The following is a 24041-nucleotide window of genomic DNA, read 5'->3' as shown; positions in this document are numbered from 1 at the left end:
AGCTCGTCGGGAGTCTTATTTTGTGCACACAGTGCAGGCGGCAACGAATGCGGTGACATCAGGAACCATGGAAGGCCACCAAAAGCATCATTGGATGAAAGCCAGGGTCAGACTGGAGCCTGGGTGGCAGGTCAGTCTCGAGGAATGTGCCCATTCCAGGATCGGGCAGAGTCCGGGACAAACATCCAGTTAGCCGGACCTCCCCTCTGGGAACGCTGCGCCTTATGGACCAGGCTCTTTATACCCCAGATGAGTACAGCCGCTAGACAGGAGGTAGGGAGGATGGCCTTGGGGTCAGATGTAGTAGCAACGAGGCTATACAAAAGTGAGAGTGCGTCAGGCTTCACATTCTTGGACCCCGGGTGGTAGGAGAGAGTGAAATTGAAATGGGTGAATAACAGGGCCCGACGAGCCTGCCTAGAGTTGAGGCGCTTGGCTGTGCAGAGATATTCCAGGTTCTTATGGTCAGTCCACACAAAGAGTGGGTGTTCCGCCTCCTCCAACCAGTGCCTCCACTTCTATCTTGATGGCGAGGAGTTCTCAATTCCCCACATCATAGTTCCTCTCAGCAGGGGTAAGACAATGGGAGAGAAAATTGCAGGGGTGAAGCTTTTTGTCCTGGGCAGAATGCTGGAACAGGGCGGCCCCCACTCTGACATCCGAGGCGTTGACCTCCACCACAAACTGACGGGACGGGTCGGATGGATTAAGATGGGGGCTGTAGTGAATCGATGTTTGAGATCTGAGAACGCCCGGTCAGCTGCTGGAGACCACATGAATGGAACCTTGTTAGAGGTGAGTGCTGAGAGGGGGAAGCCAGGGTGCTGTAACCCCGGATGAAGCGGCGGTAGAAGCTAGCAAATACCAAGAAACATTGGATTTGAGGGTTGAGGCCAATCCACCACCACTCTCACCTTGTCTGGATCTATCTGTATATGTCCTGCATCGATGACGTATCCTAGGAAGGAGATGGTGGAGCGATGGAATTTATACTTCTCCGCTTTAATGAAAATCTGGTTCTCCAGGAGATGCTGAAGGACCTGTCGGACGTGTAGAACATGCTCTTGAGCTGAACGGGAAAGGTAAACAAAGATGAACTAGTTCAGCATGTACCAGAGCACATCGTTGACCAGGGCCTGGAACACAGCGGGAGCGTTAGTCAGTCCGAATGGCATAACCAAGTACTCATAGTGCCCGCTAGCCGAGTTAAAGGCTGTCTTCCACTTGTCTCCTTCCCGTATCTAAAGCAGATGGTAGGCGTTCCGAAGGTCCAACTTTGAGAATATGATTCTCGTGGGAACTCGGGTGACATTGGATTCTCTCAGTAAGGTGGACGTTGGGAACTTCCGGGATTCCTCGGTGGCAAGGTGGGAGCAGTGGGCGAGTGTGACCGGGAACAGACCTCTCCCTCCTATGTTCCCATAGCCGCCCATCAATCCGTAAGGTCAAGGCGATGAGGGAGTCGAGGTCCATGGGAAGCTCCCAGGCTGCAAGCTCGTCTTAAACCTCCTACAATAATTAGTGAATGAACATGTCGAAAAGAGATTCCGGGTTCCAGGCACTCTCAGCGGCCAACGTGCAAAAATATACCACACTACGGGAGTTGACACAGTTGGAGTAGCTTCAGATCAGCCTCTCTCCCGGACAGAGAATCAAACACCTTCCTACCCTCTGCCACAAACTCCTCCAGACTGAGGGTAATGGTGGATTGTTGCTCACACACTGCTGTCACCCAGGTGAGAACCCTCCCGGTCTTCAGCGTTATAAGATACTCTATCTTCGAGCGATCCCAGGGAAACGAAGAGGGCTGCAGTTCGAAGATGAGGGAGCACTGGGAGAGAAACGCTCGGCAGGTTCCTGGATCTCCAGCGTATCGCTCCGGAGGAGGTAGCAGGGTTCTCAGGAAGCCGGGATAGGCTGGGGAGAAGCGCTGCTGGTAGCGGGGTTACTGAAAGTCTGGGGGTTACCGTAGAGGCTTGCTGCCAAGTAGAATATCCGCGGAATTGCTCCAGCAATGCATTGAAAGCGCGGTCGTGGTGTTCTGCCAAGTTCTGGAGTCCTTCCATGAGGTTTTGAAGTAACTCCTTGTGTCTTCCAATGGTGGCTCCTTGGGAGGAGACAGCGTTGCGGAGCTGGTCCGAGTCTGCTGCGTCAGTCAGGGCCAGTTCATACTATCAAGGCACTGGCTAAGACCCAGATGAAGACAAAGGAGGTGGATAGTACGAGTCTCAGAGTTTATTCAAGTACAAGGGGCAGGCAAAAGGTAAGTCAAGGCAGGCAAAGAGTCGTAATCCAAATCTGAGTCAGGCAGGTACAGGATGGCAGGAGATTGGTAGGTCGAGGACAGGCAGAGATTCGTAACCAGGTCAGAAAGGTACAGGATGGCAGGCAGCTTGGGGTCAGGGCAGGCAGAACGGTATGGCAGGCAGGGTCAGGGCAGGCAGAAAAGGTGAGAACCGGGAAGACTAGAAAACAGGGACTAGAGAAAACAGGAGTATGGAAAAACACGCTGGTAGGCTTGATGAGACGAACTGGCAACAAACAAACAGAAAATGCAGGTATAAATACACAGGGGATAATGGGGGAAGATGAGAGACACCTGGTGGGGGGTGGAGACAAGCACAAAGACAGGTGAAACAGATCAGGGTGTGACATGGAGAAATGTAACCACTCTCAGATTAATAGACATCTATGGATGCAAGGACTGACCATCCATATGAAATTATTGTTTTAACCATGTTTTGAGGCTATACAGTGTTTGTTTACATTTACAATGTTTACAAACATTGGAGAAAAACAAGCTCATATTTTGGGTTCTCATGGAGTTTGACAGTTGAACTAAGCTCATGAGGCATTTATATACTCTTCAAGAATCAATGGATATATATATATATACACACACACACAGTACCGTTCAATAGTTTGGGGTCACTTAGAAATGTCCTTGTTTTTGAAAGAAAAGCACATTTTTATACATTTCTACCATCTCTGCAGCACTCCACCAATCAGGTCCTTGTGGTAGAGTGGCCGGACGGAAGCCACTCCTCAGTAAAAGAAACATGACAGCCAGTTTGCCAAAAGGCAATGAGAAACAAGATTCTCTGTTGTGATGAAACCAAGATTGAACTCTTTGGCCTGAATGCCAAGCACCATCCCTATGGTGAAGCATGGGGGTGGCAGCATCCTGCAGTGGGGATGTTTTTCAGCGACAGGGACTGGGTGTCTTGTCAGGATTGAGGGAAAGATGAGCGGAGCAAAGCAGAAAGATCCTTGATGAAAACCTGCTCCAGAGCTCTTAGGACCTTAGACCGGGGCGACGGTTCACCTTCCAACAGGACAACGACCCTAAGCACACAGCCAAGACAATGCAGGTGTGGCTTTGGGACAAATCTCTGAATGTCCTTGAGTGGCCCAGCCAGAGCCCAGACTTGAACCCGATCGAACATCTCTTGAGAGACCTGAAAATAGCTGTGCAGCAACGCTCCCCATCCAACCTGACAGAGCTTGAGAGGATCTGCAGAGAAGAATGGGAGAAACTCCCTAAATACAGGTGTGCCAAGCTTGTAGGGTCATACCCAAGAAGACTCGAGGCTGTGATCGCTGCCAAAGGCGCTTCACAAAGTACTGAGTCTGAATACTTATGTAAATGTGATATTTCAGTTTATTTTTAATAAATTGGCAACAATTTCTACAAACCTGTTAGCTTTGTCATTATGTGGTATTGTATATAGATTGATGGGAAAAACAATTATCAATTTTAGAATAAGGTTGTTACGTAACAATTATTTGTACTATTTTCTAAATTGTAGAGTAATAGTGAAGACATCAAAACTATGAAATAACACAGAATCATGTAGTAACCAAAAAAGTGTTAAACAAATCAAAATATATTTGAGATTCTTCAAAGTAGCCACCCTTTGCCTTGATGAAAGCTTTGCAAACTCTTAGCATTCTCTCAACCAGCTTCATGAGGTAGTCACCTGGAATGCTTTTCCAACAGTCTTAAAGGAGTTCCTACATATGCTGAGCACTTGTTGGCTGCTTTTCCTTCACTCTGCTGTCCAACTCATTCCCAACCATCTCAATTGGGTTGAGATCGGGTGATTGTGGAGGCCAGGTCATCTGATGCAGCACTCCATCACTCTCCTTCCTGTTCAAATATCCCTTACACAGCCTGGAGGTGTGTTTTGGGTCATTTTCCTGTTGAAAAACATGATTACCAGTAAGCACAAACCAGATGGGATGGCGTATCGCTGCAGAATGCTGTGGTAGACATGCTGGTTAAGTGTGCCTTGAATTCTAAATAAATCACTGAGTGTCACCAGCAAAGCACCATCACACCTCCTCAATGCTAAACACTGGGAACCACACATGCGTAGATCAACTGTTCACCTACTCTGTCTCACAAAGACACGGTGGTTGGAACGAAAAATCAAAAAATTTGGACTCATCAGACCAAAGGACAGATTTCCCCCCGTCTAATGTCCATTGCTCGTGTTTCTTGGCCCAGGCAAGTCTCTTCTTTTTGGTGTCCTTCAGTAGTGGTTTCTTTGCAGCAATTTGACCATGAAGGCCTGATACACGCAGTCTCCTCTGAACAGTTGATGTTGAGATGTGTCTGTTACTTGAACTCTGACACATTTATTTGGGCTGCAATCTGAGGTGCAGTTAATTGTCGATTTCTGAGGCTGGTAACTAACGAACTTATCTTCCTCAGCAGAGGTAACTCTGGGTCTTCCTTTCCTGTGGCAGTCCTCATGAGAGCCAGTTTCATCATAGTGCTTGATTGTTTTTGCAACTGCACTTGAAGAAACTTTCAAAGTTCTTGAAATTTTCCACATTGACTGACCTTCATGTCTTAAAGTAATGATGGACTGTCATTTCTCTTTGCTTATCTGAGCTGTTCTTGCCCTAATATGGATTTGGTCTTTTACCAAATAGGGCTATCTTCTGTATACAAACCCTTCCTTGTCACAGCACAACTGATTGGCTCAAATGCATTAAGAAGGAAAGAAACACCTGTTAATTGAAATGCATTCCAGGTGACTACCTCATGAAGCTGGTTGAGAGAATGTCAAGAGTGTGCAAAGCTGTCATCAAGGCAAAGGGTGATTACTTTGAAGAATCTCAAATATAAAATATATTTTGATTTGTTTCACTGTTTTTTGGTTACTACATGATTCCATATGTGTTATTTCATAGTTTTGACGTCTTCACTATAATTCTACAATGTAGAAAATAGTAAAAATAAAGAAAAACCCTTGAATGAGCAGGTGTGCCCAAACTTTTGACTGGTACTGTATATATACTACGAAATGTTTACTTAACAAAAATATAAACCCAACATGTAAAGTGTTGGTTTCATGAGCTGAAATAAGACCCCAGAAATGTTCTACACGCACAAAAAGCGTCTTTCTCTAAAATTGTGCGCACAAATTTGTTTCATCCATGTTAGTGAGCATTTCTCCTTTGCCAAGATCATCCATCCACCTGACAGGTGAGGCATATGAAGAAGCTGATTAAACAGCATGATCATTACACAGGTGCATCTTGTGCCGGGGACAGTTAAAGGCCACTCTAAAATGTGCAATTGGCATGCTGACTGCAGGAATGTCCACCAGAGCTGTTGCCAGAGAATTTAATGTTAATTTCTCTACCATAAGCCACCATCAACGTCATTTTAGAGGAATTGGACAAACTTTTCAACTGGCCTCCCAACCGCAGACCAGCTGTAACCACGCCAGCCCAGGACCTCCACATCCACCTACTTCACCTACAGGATTGTTTGAGACCAGCCACCCTGACAGCTGATGAAAATGATGAGTATTTATGTCTGTAATAAGCCCTTTTGTGGGGAAAAACTCATTCTGGATTGGCTGGGCTTGGCTCTCCAGTGGGTAGGCCTGGCTCCTAAGTGGGTGGGCCTATGCCCTCCTAGCCCCCCCCCCCCCCATGGCTGCACCCATGCCCAATCATGTGAAATGCATAGATTAGGGCCTAATGAATTTATTTAAATAGACTGATTTCCTTATATGAACTGTAACTCAGTAAAATCATAGAAATTGTTGCATGTTGCGTTTTTATTTTTGTTCAGTATAGCTATCACCCTCTCTCTTGGTTCTCCTTGATTTTGTAAGAAATTAATTTGTTCAAAACTGTTAAACTATTGTGTTTCTATCTCTTTGAGTCAACTACTCAAAACATGTTATGCACTGCAGTGCTAGCTAGCTGAAACTTTCCGTACTAGATTCACTATCTGATCCTTTGATTGGGTGGACAACATGTCAGTTCATGCTGCAAGAGCTCTGATAGGTTGGAGGACGTCTTCCGGAAGTTGTCATAATTACTGTGTAAGTCACAGGAGGTTGATGGCACCGTAATTAGGGAGAACGGGCTTGTGGTAATGACTGGAGCAGAGTAAGTGGAATGGTATCAAATAAATCAAACACATGGTTTGCAGGTGTTTGATGCCATCCCATTTGCTCCATTCCAGCCATCATTACGAGCCGTTCTCCCCTCAGCAGCCTCCTGTGGTGTAAGTGTTTGGAAGGGGGTGAGAGCCATGAGCCTCCTAGGTTTGGTATTGAAGTCAATGTACCCAGAGGAGGACAGAAGCTAGCTGTCCTCTGGCTACACCATGGTGTAGCCAGAGTGCTGCTGAGGCTACTGTAGACCTTCATTGCAAAACAGTGTGTTTTAATAAATTATTTGGTGACACAAATATATTTTGTATATCTAAAAGGGATACCTTTTTTAATGTTTCACTTTTTAAATTGTTTTTATTCTGAAATTCACTAAGGAGGATGATCCTCCCCTTCCTCCTCTGAGGAGCCTCCACTGTGTGTCATGAGTTACTAGTGTGTGATCAACAGTCTACATTTCCTTGTCTTTGTCAGACATCAAACGTTCTAGACATGGCACCTAGACCTTGGACTGGGTCACACAAGCTGCTACAGAAGGATCCAAGAGTGAGTATCCTTTTGATTATTTGCAATTTAATTTTAAATCTACATATATTGCCAAAATGTTCTTATTTGGAAAGTGTTTTGAGTTCTGTTTCTATTCTGACCTATTGAACTATTTGTTCTCTCAGAGACCAGGAAGGTGGAATACAATGCATGTCCGCATCGCATGGCAGATCCACCACCATAAGCTGAGAGTGAAGGTATGAAAACATGTTGAACATCCACTAAAATGTGTATGAAACCTAATAAATATTATTTGTATCCAAACCAAACATTATAACTGAAGCTATTTTTCTGTCTGTCCTTCCATTTCTCAGCAGAAGATGCAAGTGGACGCATATGCAATCAACTTCGGTGTCAAACCGGAGTTTCTAACTCAGCCTCCTGGTTCTGACCTGATTCAAGCCATCCCCCATCAGCGGGACCTTATTCAGTACTCCACCCCACTCTCTAACCCAGGTGAGGAAAGGGACCAAAGATTAAACCTCCTTAAAAATATGACTTGTCTTACTATAGTACTGTGTCTAACAGAGAGAAATTACTCAACATAGCGTTTTTCCATTATTCTCCTGCTCCAGAGTCACACAGTAGGCATCCTTTATTTGGAGGTTTGGGATCACTGAGCCTCACAACCTTCGGTGGACTGCCAAACCTAGCACTAAGTGAGTAGCACCTTCAGTCTCCCTTCAGTGTTGGTTTAGTATTATGTTATGTTAAAGACAATATAATCATAAAGGAGAATTGCATTTAAGCTCACACATTTTTTTGACCTGCTTATTTTTCCTCCTCTTAAAAACAGACTATCCCATGATCTATCACAAAGACAATCTAAATGCACCAAGTGGAGAAGTAGGAGGAACTCCTGAGTGGTGGAGCAGGCAGCAGAAGACACCCCCGTCCTCTGTATGTCAACCTGAACGCTCTACAGAACCTGAACAACCCGGAAGAGATTCAATCAGGGAACCTCAGGACAGGGACACACTCAGGGAGAGGGAATGGGGACAGCAGCTACCCCTACCCAGAGAGAAGATGGAGGAGAAACAGTACATAGTGGAGAAACACCAAGGTCACAATGCTGCAGGGACTCATGACAGTTCACCTGCTGAAGACAAGTCTGTTCCTCAGACAATGACCTTGGAACATGGTCAGCGATCCAATGGCAGCCGTAACTGGGAGTCAGGTGACAGGAAGAGAAGGCTTGAGTGTAAGAACTACATAAAGGCCAAGAAGATTAAGCGGCAGAGAGAGGATGACCAGGAGGATTTCAATGAAGGTCCTCAACCCAGGGACCCCACAGAGAAACCATCCCTGGTCCCACTCACGCCATCCTCTATGTCGATGCAGCACATGACCATAGGGAACATTATTCCAAGGCTCCACCCAGTAAATAGTGTACGTAATCTGGCCAGGACTCAGGTTGGCACTCCTAATATGCGGCTCATCCCCTACCATGCACTTCCGTGGGACACCCCAAGAGACCCACTGTGGGATGTATACAGGGGTATGGACCTCCCCGTTTCCTCCTGTCAAGAGCTGGTCATAAGGGCTGATCCTCTGCATGGTGTGGTGGGGGCCAGACTGTTGGAGGCAGCAGACTGTTCATATAGAGACCCTCATCACAGCTTTCCACACCCACCCCATCACTCCTCACTGGTCCTGAAGCAGCAGGAGAGGGCTTACCTCATGGAAAGAGAGCGTCTGCACCTGCGCAGAGAGGAATACTACCAGCACAGCCTCTATTCTGCCACCATGGGCGACCATCTCCCACATCCCAGCCTCCTGACCTCCAACTATTCCAGGTCACATATCTCCAGGGTGGGTCTCACCCAGAGTAGCCTCCCGAACAGTACTCTTCCCCCTGGGTTCTTAAGCACACTGCCGCCTTTGGTCCCATTCTCTCTCCCCTTGTCTTGCGCTCCCCACAGAACTACCTCGTAATGACAGAAATAAAAAGACTACTCTGTGCTTGCTTGCTTGCCTTAGAACTATAACTCAGCACTGCTTCAAGACAAATTCTGTGATTCTGATTACTGCCTGTATGACACAGATAAAGGACAAACTACTATGTTGAATTACATCCCTTAAAAACACCTGTAAATTGATGAACAATGACATTGCTCAACAGAAAAGTGTGATCCAACGAATTAGTTCATAAAATGTTGCTAACTCTTGAGTTTGTCAAGTTACTGTTCCTAAAATGGACAGACAAAAAATATAAATAACTGACAAAACTTAAATGTAAAAAACAAACAAGAACTAGGTCAAATAAAAAGCTATTGCATTAATTACATCAGAATAAAGGAAAACCTAAGATCTATGACTTAATGGAAAAGAGTTTCAAAAACACGACCTGACACTTCTACACCACAAAAGTTACTTCAAAACTGATGTCAATGGGGTCACATTCTGAGGCAGAACTAAACTGAAGCTGCATTAAAGCTCATACTGTAAAACACTAACAAACAAAAACACACGTTCTAAAAATAATACAATACAATCTTCACATTCTTGTCCACTTGTCACATCTCAACTGGAGATACTAACGTTTAGTGAACTTTAATAAAACAGTCCATCCCAGGTTAAGCCCAGCCATCATACATACAGCACAGCTGTAACAGAGAGATTCAGTATTACCACATTAGTGGTCTCCAACACTGGTCCTGAGAAAATGCTGGATCTGATTTTATTTTTTTTAAAGCTAAGTGCTCATTTCATAAATGAATGACATAGTGCGTTAGATATTAATGGCTGCATTGATCGGCTGAAATATTCCTATTCATTAAGATACAATTCAAGTTGGTATCATTACTTTAGTCAACAGAATCAAGGTTGGAGACAACAATGGTGGCAGCGTTAAGAGTTAACTTGGACTACTAGAATAAGGAGGGTCAGCGTGTGTGATTACACCACATCCATCCCCAGACCCCTGGCCACCTCAGTCAAGGCCCTCACAGCACCTGAGGGCCCGCAGGAGTAAGAGTCGTCCCGGGTGGCGTCGGGGTCATCCCCCATATCAGACACATTACTCAGGACGCAGTACACAGGTGAGTCACTGCCCCTGGGGCTGGGCTGGGCTGACGTCTCCTCCCCTGCAGAGAGCTCTGAGGAAGAGGTGGAGCAAGAAGAGGAGGAGGAAAGGGGAGGGCCGTGACTCCTGGCTGCCCTGTTGGCAGCTCTCTTGGCTCGGCTGCTGGACCCGGGGCCCTTATGGAGCGTCCTCTTCTGAGCCATGTTCTTCATGATCTCCTGAGTCACCTCTACTGTCTCATAACGCACCATGTTCAGCCTCAGGTAGCCATCTTCATCCTCCTTGTATCTGTGGAGCAAGCCAAATAATCAACAACCACCTCCTTATGGTAAAACTGACTAACTCATGTTAACTCATCACATAAGGGAAAGATAAAGTGTTGTTCATACCTGAAGCGAGAGTGTCCAGAGGGCCATTTCAGGTGGTGTTTCTTGCGCAGGTGAAGAGTGAGTGTGTAACACCAAGAGAAGGTTTTGTTACAGAGATGACACTTGTATTTCGTGACCATTCCACCCTACAGAGGAGAATTATGCAAGAGTCAAGTAGAATACACTTGATCAAAATTCCCCAAAAATTTTTGCAAATAAAAAAGTCTAGCTTTGACACGGATATTGATTCTGTAGTTCTATTGAGCACCGAGTGACTGTTTGGCGCCCCCTGCAGCCAGTCTGAAGTACCTCGTGTACTCTCTTGTAGTGCTGGTTCATGGTGTGGGCCATGCGGGAGGAGTAGTCACAGCCCTCTACAGAGCAGTGGTAGGCTGCCCCCTCATTATGGGTCTCCATGTGCTTCCGCAGGTCATGCTGGTTCTTAAAGCTGGGAGACATACATCATAAACAACAGAGTAAGTAAAATAATATGTGCACAATATGTACAGTCCATAAGGGTCAGCAAGTTGTGGGGAGTCTGATGAGTCAATGTGGGACAACAACCTGCTCTCACAGAAGTCACAGGGAAAGGGTCGCTCGTCACAGTGGCGGAACTTGATATGGATCTTCAGAGTGGCGAGAGAGGTGCAGGTCATGTCACACAGGGGACACTTGATATGGTTCACTGAAAGGCAGGATAGATCACTCATAAGATTTACAGTGAAAGAAACTGGACACAGACAACAGCCATCATCAGCTAATCAAAATATCTTATTGACAAACCCTATAGCATAGGGTTTGTCAATAGCACTACAACTAAAATAAATCTGCTTGACTAATAGATGTACATGTCGAAGACAGACATGGAAAATTAGCTAAATATGTGCTAAATCAAGACAAAGCAGATGATTGTGGACTACAGGAAAAAGAGGACAGAGCACACCCCCATTCTCATCGATGGGGCTGCAGTGGAGCAGGTTGAGAGCGGCAAGTTCCTTGGTGTCCACATCAACAAACTAACATGGTCCAAGCACACCAAGACAGTCGTGAAGAGGGCACGACAAAACCTATTCCCACTAAAAAAGATTTGGCATCGGTCCTCAGATCCTCAAAAGGTTCTACAGCTGCACCATCGAGAGCATCCTGACTGGTTGCGTCACTGCCTGGTATTGCAACTGCTCAGCCTCTGACCGCAAGGCACTACAGAGGATAGTGCGAACAGCCCAGTACATCACTGGGGCCAAGCTTCCAGGACCTCTATACCAGGCGGTGTCAGAGGAAGGCCCTAAAAATTGTCAAAGACTCCAGCCACCCCAGTCATAGACTGTTCTCTCTGCTACCACATGGCAAGCGGTACCGGAGCGCAGAGTCTAGGTCCAAGAGGCTTCTAAACAGCTTCTACCCCCAAGCCATAAGACTCCTGAACATCTAGTCAAATGGCTACCCAGACTATTCGAATTGCCCCCCCCCCCCACTGCCACTCTCTATTGTCATCTATGCAGTCACTTTAATTAACTCTACCTACATGTACATACTACCTCAACTAACCGGTGCCCCCTGCACATTGACTCTGTACCGGCACCCCCCTGTATATATTGTTATTTTTTACTGCTGCTCTTTAATTACTGTGGCTCAGTTGGTAGAGCATGGTGTGTGCAACACCAGGTTTGTGGGTTCGATTCCCACGGGAGGCCAGTACAACAACAAAAATGAAATGAAATATATGCATTCACTACTGTAAGTCGCTCTGGATAAGAGCGTCTGCTAAATGACTAAAATGTAAATGTATCTGTATTTTTTTTAAACTGCACTGTCGGAAAGTAAGCATTTCACTATACGGTCTCCAACTGTTGTATTCGGCGCATATGACTAATAAAATTTGATTTGATAATTTGATTTGAATAATACTGAACTGAGAAGTGGTGGAGAACAGCACACTCACCATGCTGTCGTACGTGGTCTCTCAACAGTCTCTCGTTGGCAAAGCCTTTGTCACAATGCTCACACACCAGGGATTCTGTAAGAATCAGAGGGCATTCAATGTAAATAAAATGTACATGTCTAAACCAATAACATCTGCCTGTGCTGTAAAACAGTGACCTCTGGCCAGGCAGAGCAGAGCCCATTCACCCTCTGGCTGAGCCTGTCTTTGGATGTGGTCGAAGAACTTGGTGTTGCTGGAGAACATGCAGCCGCAGGTGGGGCAGGCCACCAGGCGCTCCTGAGTGTGGCTGCGCAGATGCTCCCGCAGACGGTACTTGATCTTAAAGAAAGCATCACAACCTGAGGAAACACAAAGAGGGCATCAGCTGAAGCAGGCCAACAAAACATCAGTATATTCAATACAGCAGGAAAGGCTGTGCTGATACAGTGCCGTCGGAAAGTATTCAGACCCCTTGACCTTTTCCACATGTTGTTATGTTACAGCCTTATTTGAAAATGGATTGAATTGTTTTTTTATTTCCCTCATCAATCTACACACAAGTCCCCATAATGACAAAGCATAAACAGGGTTTTAGAAATTGTTGCAAATTGAAATATCATATTTACATAATGTTAGGTTCAAGTTTGAAATACTTACTATACTAGAAGTTAATAGTTACATGTATGAGGAATGTATATGTTGGGGGTCAATGGAGGTTGGATAAGATCTAGAAAGTTACTAAGTAAGGGCCTGGAAAGTTACTAAGCAAGGGAAAAGGCAATCACATGGTTGCGGTCACTGATAAGGGTGGATAGCTGTGGATTAGGGAGGAATGTGGGCCGAGGTCATGTTTGGGTACCCTATCCTGTCTCGGAGCTCTATGGACAATTCCTTCGACCTCAGGGCTTGGTTTTTGCTCAGACATGCACTGTCAACTGTGGGACCTTATATAGTCAGGTGTGAGCCTTTCCAAATCATGTCCAATCAATTGAATTTACCACAGGTGGACTCCAATCAAGTTGTAGAAACATCTCAAGGATGATTAATGGAAACAGGATGCACCTGAGCTCAATTTCAAGTCTCATAGCAAAGGGTCTGAATACTTATGCAAGTAAGGTATTTCTGTTTTAATGTTTTCATACATTTACTAACATTTCTAAAAAACTGTTTTCACATTGTCATTATGGGGTAGTGTGTAGATTGCTGAGGATTTAAAAAAAACGTTTTAAATCAATTTTAGACTAAGGCTGTAACGTAACAACATTTGGAAAAAGTTAAGGGGTCTGAATACTTTCCGAAGGCACTGTTTAATGTGATCCCTTCCTTTCCCCTAGCAGTACCTTTCCAGCTGCAGAAGATGGCCTGCTGCTGGTCTGGGAGAGGAGAGAGCCCAGTGCAGTGAGTGTGCATGTCCACATGCCGATAGAACCACTCCGGGTTGTTAAATGTACTCTGTAGCAAAACAACAACAAAAATGAAGTATATCACGTACACAGAAGAGAGATGTCAAACAGTGGGATGCAGAAACCCCCCACCCCCCATGGAATTATTAACTAACATCACAGTGCTCCCACTGGCACACGAGTCCCTCTGAGATCTCGGGGACCAGGTTGTTGCTGTGGAGATCCTGGGTGCAGCTGGGGAAGTTGGGGTGGGACTTGAGCAGCTGCGCCCCGATGAACTTGAGTTTGCTGTGGAAGGTGTGGAAGTGTGCGTGGATCTCCAGCTCCCTGGGGCTGCCCATAGCCAGGAACTCACAGCCCTCCCACAGACACGCATAGTCATCTGGAGTGAGCAACACAACACATGTTATTTGGCGAAAGGCAGTATGTGCTGTTAGTGGTATTCTGGTGAGCATATAATCAACCGTGCCTCATTACTTTTGAAAGGCTTCCTGTCCTCGACTACTTTCCCTTGCAATCAATCATCGACAGACTGTAGGGGCCGGAAAGATTTCAAATTCTACATTTGCTTTCACCTGACGGAAGAGACTAGGGAAAGGAAGCTACTGAGACAATACTGAGACATTGATGTAGTTGTCATCTGACGGTCCCCTCACCCACCAACCTAGTTCCTCCATAGCATCTCTGTCTCCTAGGTGATCCTTCAGGTGCAGTGACATGTGTTCGCTGACTTCCTCCATATCGTGGCCTTTGAAGGTGCAGGACGCCCACTCACACAACACCACCAGGTTGGACAGGTTCCTCCTCTTCGCCATGGTGATCTGGCTGCTGGACACAAGGTAGGTTGTGCTGCCACACCAGTCTCAAACCCCCCAGAACCAAAAAAACAGCAGCAGGTCTTGCTATAGCTAAATAGCCAAAGCAGGTTCGATTTAGCTACAGTAGTTGCTAGCTAGTTCACAACCAAACTGGATTAATTCTAGCACAAGCTTCAGTTGGTCACTATTTTTCCAATTTCAATATGACTAACAATACTAGTTAGCGTGCTAGCTACATGCGGGAAATACAGTTGAAGTCGGAAGTTTACATACACTTAGGTTGGAGTCATTAAAACTCGTTTTTCAACCACTCCACAAATTTCTTGTTAACAAACTATAGTTTTGGCAAGTCGGTTAGGACATCTACTTTGTGCATGACAAGTAATTTGTCCAACAATTGTTTTTTGTCCAACAACAGACAGATTATTTCACTGGATCACAATTCCAGTGGGTCAGAAGTTTACATACACGAAGTTGACAGTACCTTTAAACAGCTTGGAAAATTCCAGAAAATGATGTCATGGCTTTAGAAGTTTCTGATAGGCTAATTGGTTTCATGCATGTTAACATTAGAAGCCTCCTCCCTAAGTTTGTTTTATTCACTGCTTTAGCACACTCTGCCAACCTGGATGTCCTAGCCATGTCTGAATCCTGCCACCAAAAACCCTGAAATTACCATCCCTAACTATAACATTTTCCGACAAGCTAGAACTGCCAAAGGCGGCGGAGTTGCAATCTACTGCAGAGATAGCCTGCAGAGTTCTGTCTAACTATCCAGGTCTGTGCCCAAACAATTTGAGCTTCTACTTTTAAAAATCCACCTTTCCAGAAACAAGTCTCACCGTTGCAGCCTGCTATAGACCACCTTCTGCCCCCAGCTGTGCCCTGGACACCATGTGTGAATTGATTGCCCCCCATCTATCTTCAGAGCTCGTGCTGTTAGGTGACCTAAATTGGGACATGCTTAACACCCCAGCCATCCTACAATCTAAGCTAATCTATCCTACCCTGCCTTTCTAAAGGTCTTCGAAAGACAAGTTAACAAACAGATCACCGACCAGTTAGAATCCCACCGTACCTTCTCCGCTATGCAATCTGGTTTCCGAGCTGGTCATGGGTGCACCTCAGCCACGCTCAAGGTCCTAAACGATATCATAACCGCCATCGATAAGAGACAATACTGTGCAGCTGTATGAATCGACCTGGCCAAGGCTTTCGACTCTGTCAATCACCACATTCTTATTGGCAGACTCAACAGCCTTGGTTTCTCAAATGACTACCTCGCCTGGTTCACCAACTACTTCTCTGATAGAGTTCAGTGTGTCAAATCAGAGGGCCTGTTGTCCGGACCTCTGGCAGTCTCTATGGGGGTGCCACAGGGTTCAATTCTCGGGCCGACTCTTTTCTCTGTAGACATCAATGACGTTGCTCTTGCTGCTGGTGATTCTCTGATCCACCTCTACGCAGACGACCCCATTCTGTATACTTCTGGCCCTTCTTTGGACACTGTGTCAACTAACCTCCAGACGAGCTTCAATGCCATACAACTCTCCTTCCGTGGCCTCCAACTGCTCTTAAATGCAAGTAAAACTAAATCCATGCTCTTCAACCGATCGCTGCCCACACCTGCACGCCCGTCCAGCATCACTACTCTGGACGGTTCTGACTTAGAATATGTGGACAACTACAAATACCTAGGTGTCTGGTTAGACTGTAAACTCTCCTTCCACACTCAAATTAAGCATCTCCAATCCAAAATTAAATCTAGAATCGGCTTCCAATTTCGCATCAAAGCCTCCTTCACTCATGCTGCCAAACATGCCCTCGTAAAACTGACTATCCTGCCAATCCTTGACTTCGGCGATGTCATTTACAAAATAGCCTCCAGCACTCTACTCAGCAAATTGGATGCAGTCTATCACAGTGCTATCCGTTTTGTCACCAAAGCCCCATATACTACATACCACCTGTATGCTCTCGTTGCCTTCGCTTCATATTCGTCGCCAAACCCACTGGCTCCAGGTCATCTATAAGTCTTTGCTAGGTAAAGCCCCGCCTTATCTCAGCTCACTGTTCACCATAGCAGCACTCACCCATTGCACGCTGTACAGCAGGTATATTTCACTGGTCACCCCCAAAGCCAATTCCTCATTTGGCCGCCTTTCCTTCCAGTTCTCTGCTGCCAATGACTGGAATGAATTGCAAAAATTACTTTAGCTGGAGACTCATATCTCCCTCACTAAACTTTAAGCACCAGCTGTCAGAGCAGCTTACAGATCACAGCACATAGCCCATCTGCAAATAGTCCATCCAACTACCTCATCCCCATACTGTTATTTATTTTTTTGCTCCTTTGCACCCCAGTATCTCTACTTGCACATATATCACTCCAGTGTTTAATTGCTAAATTGTAATTAATTTGCCACTATGGCCTATTTATTGCCTTACCTCCCTTATCTTACCTCATTTGCACACACTGTATATAGACTTTTTCTATTGTGTAATTGACTGTATGTTTGTTTATTCCATGTGTAACTCTGTGTTGTTTGTGCCGCACTGCTTTTTTAATTTTTTTTATCTTGGCCAGGTCGCAGTTGTAAATGAGAACTTGTTCTCAACTGGCCTACCTGTTTAAATAAAGGTGAAATAAAAATAAATAATTGACATAATGAGTGAATTGGAGGTGTAGCTGTGGATGTATTTCAAGGCCTACCTTCAAACTCAGTGCCTGTTTGCGTGCCATCATGGGAAAATCAAAAGAAAACAGCCAATGACATCAGGAAAAAAATTGGAGACCTCCACAAGTCTGGTTCATCCTTGGGAGCAATTTCCAAACGCCTGAAGGTACCACGTTTATCTGTACAAACAATAGTACGCAAGTATAAACACGATGGAACCACGCAGCTGTCATACCGCTCAGGAAGGAGACGCGTTCTGTCTCCTAGAGATGAACGTACTTTGGTGCGAAAAGTGCAAATCAATCCCAGAACAACAGCAAAGGACCTTGTGAAGATGCTGGAGGAAACAGGTACAAAAGTATCTATAACCACAGTAAAACGAGTCCTATATCGCCATAACCTGAAAGGCCGCTCAGCAAGGAAGAAGCCACAGCCCCAAAACCGCCATAAAAAAGCCAGACTACGATTTGCAACTGCACATGGGGACAAAGATCGTACTTTTTGGAGAAATGTCCTCTGTTCTGATGAAACAAAAATAGAACTGTTTGGCCATAATGACCATTGTTATGTTTGGAGGAAAAAGGGGGAGGCTTGCAAGCCAAGGAACACCATCCCAACCGTGAAGCACGGGGCTGGCAGCATCATGTTGTGGGGGTGCTTTGCTGCAGGAGGGACTAGTGCACTTCATGAAATAGATGGCATTATGAGGGAGGAAAATTATGTGGATATATTGAAGCAACATCTCAAGACATCAGTCAGGAAATTAAAGCGTTGGCACAAATGAGTCTTCCAAATAGACAATGACCCCAAGCATACTTCCAAAGTTGTGGCAAAATGGCTTAAGGACAACAAAGTCAAGGTATTGGAGTGGCCATCACAAAGCCCTGACCTCAATCCTATAGGAAATTTGTGGGCAGAACTGAAAAGTGTGTGCAAGCAAGGAGGCCTACAAACCTGACTCAGTTACACCAGCTGTGCCAGGAGGAAAGGGCCAAAATTCACCCAACTTATTGTGAGAAGCTTGTGGAAGGCTACCTGAAACATTTGACCCAAGTTAAACAATTTAAAGGCAATGCTACCAAATACTAATTGAGTGTATGTAAACTTCTGACCAACTGGGAATGTGATGAAAGAAATAAAAGCTGAAATAAATAATCACTCTACTATTATTCGGCCATTTCACATTCTTAAAATAAAGTAGTGATCCTAACTGACCTAAGACATGGAATTTTTACTAGGATTAAATGTCAGGAATTGTGAAAAACTGAGTTTAAATGTATTTGGCTAAGGTGTTTGTAAGCTTCCGACTTCAACTGTAGTTACAGTGTGCCTGTGCCACCTAGCATGGCCGTACAAAGCTAACTAGCTGGCCATTTTTTATAATGTTAGCTAGCTAGCTGGGATTTTTCCAACCTTGGAAAGAGACGTAAACGTTAGCTAGCGAGTAACGTTAACGTTACTGTAGTTAGTAAATGCTAGCTCTTTATCGTTGTACAAATACTGATACAATTGGAATGCTCTCTAAACATTACTGTAATGAACATTGTTAGCTAAATATCACATTTGAACTTACTTACTATGTTGTCATTTTCAACAGAAGATCTCAGAATATTTACGTTCCCTCCAATGTTTTGATCCACTTCCTTCTTCGTCTTCTTCAAGATTAGGTTGGTGGATCGCATCCAACGTTTAAGATGTATACACTGCCACCTACTGTACGGGAGTGTGAGGCCAGTCACGGCCTACCTACATTAAATTCTCTTCATTAGTCCTGTAACTTCAGAAAGTGAAATAGAGCCCTAGACACCACTTCCCTCCCCACTACATCACTCAAACCCCAACCATCCTCTCTGTCTAGGTCATACAGTTCAAAATATCAGCACATGCTCCACCGTTTCCTCCGTTTAACACTCATCACACAGACCTGTTTCATGTCTCTGTATCATCCATCATGTGGCATTCAAACCTGTGTACCCAAACCGTAGTCTACTCCACACAACTTCTTCTATCCTACATCCCATACTCCCCACCTCTTCCTTAACTGACAGGGGAACACAATGAAATCGCCTCCCCTTACTACTAGCATCCCACTCCCTTTGCCAAAGATTGAGACCGGATCAAGGACTTGACTTCCTTATGGCCCAACGGGACCTGAATATCTACCTCCTCTCTCCTTAACGCACTCTTAGCCACCACATCATCCTTCTTATTACCCTTCACACCCACATGGGCGGGAACCCAGCAAAAGCTTACCACCAACCCATCCTCTCCAATAAATCAAATTAAATCAATGTATTTATAAAGCCCTTTTTTACATCAGCAGATATCATTTAGTGACATACAGAAATCCCGCTAAGAGCACCTTTATCTCTACAAACAAGTTTTTCCCTATCTGACCTGCCCATATTCACACTACTCAACACTACAGCCAAATCAGAGCAGATCACCACTCTGAGGGGTTTCACCTCCTCCACCCATCTCAAACCTATAATCATGGCCATCAACTTGGCCTCATACATTGATACATTGATCAGTTAACCGCTTAAACGATCTAACATTGAAATCTGGGATATATACCCCTGCCCGACCCTACCACTGTCTGGATCCTTTGAACCAGCTGTATATACTTAAAAATGAATAAAACCGATTATCTATATACAGTGCCTTTGGAAAGTATTCAGACCCTTTGACTTTTTCCAAATTTTGTTAGGTAACAGCCTTATTCTAAAGTTGATTACATAGTTTCCCCCCCCTCATCAATCTACACACAATAACCCATAATGACAAAGCAAAAACTGTTTTTTTAGAAATGTCTGCAAACTTATATACAAAAAAAACCTGAAATATCACATAAGTATTCAGACCCTTTACTCAGTACTTGTTGAAGCACCTTTGGCAGCGATTACAGACTTGAGTCTTAGTTATGACGGTGCAAGTTTCTCCCATTCTTCTCTCATTGAGTCTTAATTTTGGCAAACTCCAATCGTGCAGTCATGTGCCTTTTACTGGGGAGTGGATTCCGTCTGGTCACTCTACCATAAAGGCCTGATTGGTGGTGTGCTGCAGAGATGGTTGTCCTTCTGGAAGGTTCTCCCATCTCCACAGAGGAACTCTAGAGTGCTGTCAGAGTGACCATTGGGTTCTTGGTCACCTTCCTGTGGAAGAGCCTTGGTGGTTTCAAACTTCTTCCATTTAAGAATGATGGAGGCCACTGTGTTCTTGAGGACCTTCAATGCTGCAGACATTTTTCAGTACCTTCCCCAGATCTGTGCCTCGACACAATGCTGTCTCGGAGCTCTACGGACAATTCCTCAACCTCATGGCTTGGTTTTTGCTCTGACATGCACTGGCAACTATGGAATCTTATATAGACAGGTGTGTGCCTTTCCAAATCATGTCCAATCAATTGAATTTAAGTTGTAGAAACATCAAGGATGACCAATGGAAACAGGATGCACCTGAGCTCAATTTCGAATCTCATCGCAAAGTGTCTGAATACTTATGTAAATAAAGTATATCTCTGTTTCAATACGATTGCAAACATTTCTAAAAACCTGTTTTTGCTTTGTCATTATGGGGTGTTGTGTGTAGATTGCTGAGGATATTTAAAATGTAATCCATTTTAGAATAAGGCTGTAATGTAACAAATTGTGGAAAAAGTAAAGGGGTCTGAATACCTTCCGAAGGCACTGTCTCTCTCCACACCCCATTCTCTCCTACCATCATTCAAAATCCACACTTGGTTTCGGAAACAGACACGGAGGAACGTTCCCTAATTTGATCTCTCTCTCTCTCTCTCTCTCTCTCTCTCTCTCACACTCTCTCTCACTCTCTCTCACTCTCTCTCTCACTCTCTCTCACTCTCTCTCACTCTCTCTCACTCTCTCTCACTCTCTCTCACTCTCACTCACTCTCACTCACTCTCTCTCTCTCTCTCTCACTCTCTCTCACTCTCTCTCACTCTCACTCTCTCTCTCACTCTCTCTCACTCTCTCTCACTCTCACTCTCTCACACTCTCTCTCACTCTCTCTCACTCTCACTCTCTCACACTCTCTCTCTCTCACACTCACACTCTCTCTCACACTCTCTCTCACACTCTCTCTCACACTCTCTCTCACACTCTCTCTCACACTCTCTCTCACACTCTCTCTCACACTCTCTCTCACACTCTCACTCTGCTTACCCCCTCCTTGCTCACAACATTCTCCAATTGCCGTGACCGCAGGATATCCTTCCGAACTCCCTTCCCACCTCACCTATTAAACATGAACTGATCAATGCCTGATACATACACAACAGTATTTGTCTATTCGACCCCCAATGAAGTCCAACAACTTCCAATATTTAATTTCCATATACTCAACATGTCTCTTCCATGTAAGCTTCTGATCAAACCATATACCTAAATACCAAAACTCAGACACCCTACCTATATCATGACTGTATATTTGCAGCCTAACATCTTTAACCTTCTTCCTAGAAAACACCCTAAAGCTGGACTTGGAAACAGACATCCTAAACCCCCATGTTAGAGACCAATCTTCCACAACTCCCACAGCTTCTTGCATCATCCTCATCACATATTTCACATTCCCACCGCTCTTCAATACAGCCCCATCATCAGCACACAATGCTACACCTACTCCCTGTCCCACCTTTTTAAATATGGCATCTATCATCAGGGTGAACAATACCAGACTAACCATACTTCCCTGAGGAGTACCATTGTCCACTTCAAACCACTAATGGGAATTTAAATGTTTTTGCTTTTCTTATAACTAATTTCTGTGTTCTATTCATGTGCTGTTCTAATAACCAATTTCTGTGTTCATGCAAGTGGCATGCAAGAATCCTCACTATCAGTAGCTGCAATTTGGCAGCGCGCCCAGAGATATCTCAGTTTAAAGGTATCAGCTTAGAGAGAAGAAGTCTCGTGTGGTATTGGTCTGCCACATGTTATGAACCAGTATGGGCCGGTCACATGAATGAAACAAAATGGTAATGATTAATTATGCTAAATCATGCAAATATAACTTGTCCGTGTATAGTTGTATATAAGACAACTGCTGGGACTGCCCAAGCAGAGCTCCTGGTTGACTTGTGTACTATGGTGCATTGAGTTGGTTGGAACCTCTCCAGTGCACTGACAAATAAATAATGATTCATATTAAGATTGACATTGAGTGTCCCTGTGTAAGAATTTCCACAACAATTTGGCGTCAACGAACAGCATGATTGGATAGGATTCCAATTTTACTCAGCCATGCCTCCTTGCCCGTCCAACATTTCCTCATCTTCCTCATTTCTTGATGTCTATAGTATTCTCTCTGGTATGCAATCTGGTTTCCGCTCAGGTTATGGATGTGTCACTGCAACCTTAAAGGTCCTCAATGATGTCACCATTGCCCTTGATTCTAAGCAATGTTGTGCTGCTATTTTTATTGACTTGGCCAAAGCTTTTGATACGGTTGACCATTCCATTCTTGTGGGAGTATACTAAGGAGTATTGGTATCTCTGAGGGGTCTTTGGCCTGGTTTGCTAACTACCTCTCTCAAAGAGTCCAGTGTATAAAGACAGAACATCTGCTGTCTCAGCCACTGCATGTCACCAAGGGTGTACCCCAAGGCTCGATCCTAGGCCCCACACTCTTCTCAATTTACAAACATAGCTTCCTATGGCCTGAGCCTTCTCATCCATTTATATGAAGATGAGACTCAGCTGGCCCCTCCCCAGATTTTGTGTTAAATGCTCTACAACAAAGCTTTCTTAGTGTCCAACAAGCTTTCTCTGCCCTTAACCTTTTTCTGAACACCTCCAAAACAAAGGTAATGTGGTTTGGTAAGAAGAATGCCCCTCTCCCCACAGGTGTGATTACTACCTCTGAGGGTTTAGAGCACTGTCCTTCTCTCAGCACATATCAAAGCTGCAGGCTAAAGTTAAATCTAGACTTAGTTTCCTCTATCGTAATCGCTCCTCTTTTGCCCCAGCTCCCAAACTAACCCTGATTCAGATGACCATCCTACCCATGCTAGACTACGGAGACAATTTATAGATCGGCAGGTAAGGGTGCTCTGGAGCGGCTAGATATTCCTTACCATTTGGCCATCAGATTTGCCACCAATGCTCCTTATATAGATTTTTATTTTATTTTTTATTTCACCTTTATTTAACCAGGTAGGCTAGTTGAGAACAAGTTCTCATTTACAACTGCGACCTGGCCAAGATAAAGCAAAGCAGTGTGACACAGACAACACAGTTACACATGGAGTAAACAATAAACAAGCCAATAACACAATAAACAAGTCAATGACACAGTACAAAAAAAGTCTATATACAGTGTGTGCAAAAGGCATGAGGTAGGTAATAAATAGGCCATAGGAGCAAATAATTACAATTTAGCAGATTATAGGACACATCACTGCACTCTATAATCCTCTGTAAAGAACTGACTGATTTACAGAGGGTTGAAGGAGAGTGTGATTTCAGACAATCAGAAATCTCACAGAGCTCCCAAACCCACCTTAACGGAGTTGTCTGAGCATGCTGCAACTGGATCTGTAACCTTTGAAAAAAAAAAACACATCTTTGACCATCACTGATTGTACGATTTCTGTTAAATTAGGATAGATAAATGGCTGGTTCTTTTTTCCTGACACCGTAGGTTCATGTACTTTGACGTGAAGCAGTCAAATTAGCGCTCCTTTCTATTTTTTTACCTTTAATCCCAGAAAAATGGCGTTGAGGCCTCGACGTCATCTGGTTTCTGGTATAACAGCACATTAGTCCAAACCTATGCTCACCAAGTTGTCTTCAAAGTCTTAGCCATTTCTCCTAAACGGAAATGTCGTGATTGGT

General features: G+C 44.5%; 2 protein-coding genes across 9 annotated transcripts; one reads left to right on the top strand and one right to left on the bottom strand.

The window, feature by feature from the left end:
* Nucleotides 1-6754: 6754 nt before the first annotated feature.
* On the top strand, nt 6755-8903 carry LOC115206829 (autism susceptibility gene 2 protein-like). The gene is made up of 6 exons (XM_029774013.1): nt 6755-6968; nt 7094-7165; nt 7283-7424; nt 7544-7627; nt 7765-8764; nt 8891-8903. Exons 1-6 carry the CDS (start codon nt 6915-6917, stop codon nt 8901-8903), a joined length of 1365 nt encoding a protein of 454 aa, XP_029629873.1. The 5' UTR covers nt 6755-6914.
* Nucleotides 8904-9464: 561 nt separating this feature from the next.
* LOC115206399 (histone H4 transcription factor-like) lies at nt 9465-18835 on the bottom strand. Of its 8 annotated transcripts, none has more exons than XM_029773313.1 (10): nt 18758-18835; nt 14353-14596; nt 13844-14070; nt 13626-13737; nt 12462-12644; nt 12304-12378; nt 10926-11046; nt 10671-10809; nt 10383-10507; nt 9465-10281 (listed from the first exon to the last, which is right to left on the bottom strand). In XM_029773313.1, the coding sequence occupies exons 2-10, from the start codon at nt 14501-14503 to the stop codon at nt 9867-9869; spliced, it is 1548 nt and encodes a 515-aa protein (XP_029629173.1). In that variant the 5' UTR covers nt 14504-14596; nt 18758-18835; the 3' UTR covers nt 9465-9866. The 8 variants fall into 8 exon arrangements, with proteins under 8 accessions (XP_029629173.1, XP_029629177.1, XP_029629176.1 ...); XM_029773317.1 differs by having other exon boundaries at nt 14353-14516; XM_029773316.1 differs by having other exon boundaries at nt 14353-14513.
* Nucleotides 18836-24041: the final 5206 nt, after the last annotated feature.

This window comes from Salmo trutta, chromosome 13 (assembly GCF_901001165.1).
Source record: "Salmo trutta chromosome 13, fSalTru1.1, whole genome shotgun sequence".
In the NCBI taxonomy this organism is placed as follows: domain Eukaryota; kingdom Metazoa; phylum Chordata; class Actinopteri; order Salmoniformes; family Salmonidae; genus Salmo; species Salmo trutta.
This window is presented reverse-complemented; position numbering and strand designations above follow the sequence as displayed.

Bases quoted from the DNA above. Each gene is read 5' to 3' on its own strand.
- LOC115206829 (XM_029774013.1), top strand. From the start codon at position 6,915: ATGGCACCTAGACCTTGGACTGGGTCACACAAGCTGCTACAGAAGGAT. The intron at 7,166-7,282 runs GTATGAAAACAT...TCCATTTCTCAG, and splicing joins ACCATAAGCTGAGAGTGAAG to CAGAAGATGCAAGTGGACGC. The intron at 7,628-7,764 runs GTGAGTAGCACC...TCTTAAAAACAG, and splicing joins ACTGCCAAACCTAGCACTAA to ACTATCCCATGATCTATCAC.
- LOC115206399 (XM_029773311.1), bottom strand. The intron at 13,738-13,843 runs GTTAGTTAATAA...GTTTTGCTACAG, and splicing joins GCCAGTGGGAGCACTGTGAT to AGTACATTTAACAACCCGGA. The intron at 10,508-10,670 runs GTACTTCAGACT...TCTCCTCTGTAG, and splicing joins ACTACAAGAGAGTACACGAG to GGTGGAATGGTCACGAAATA.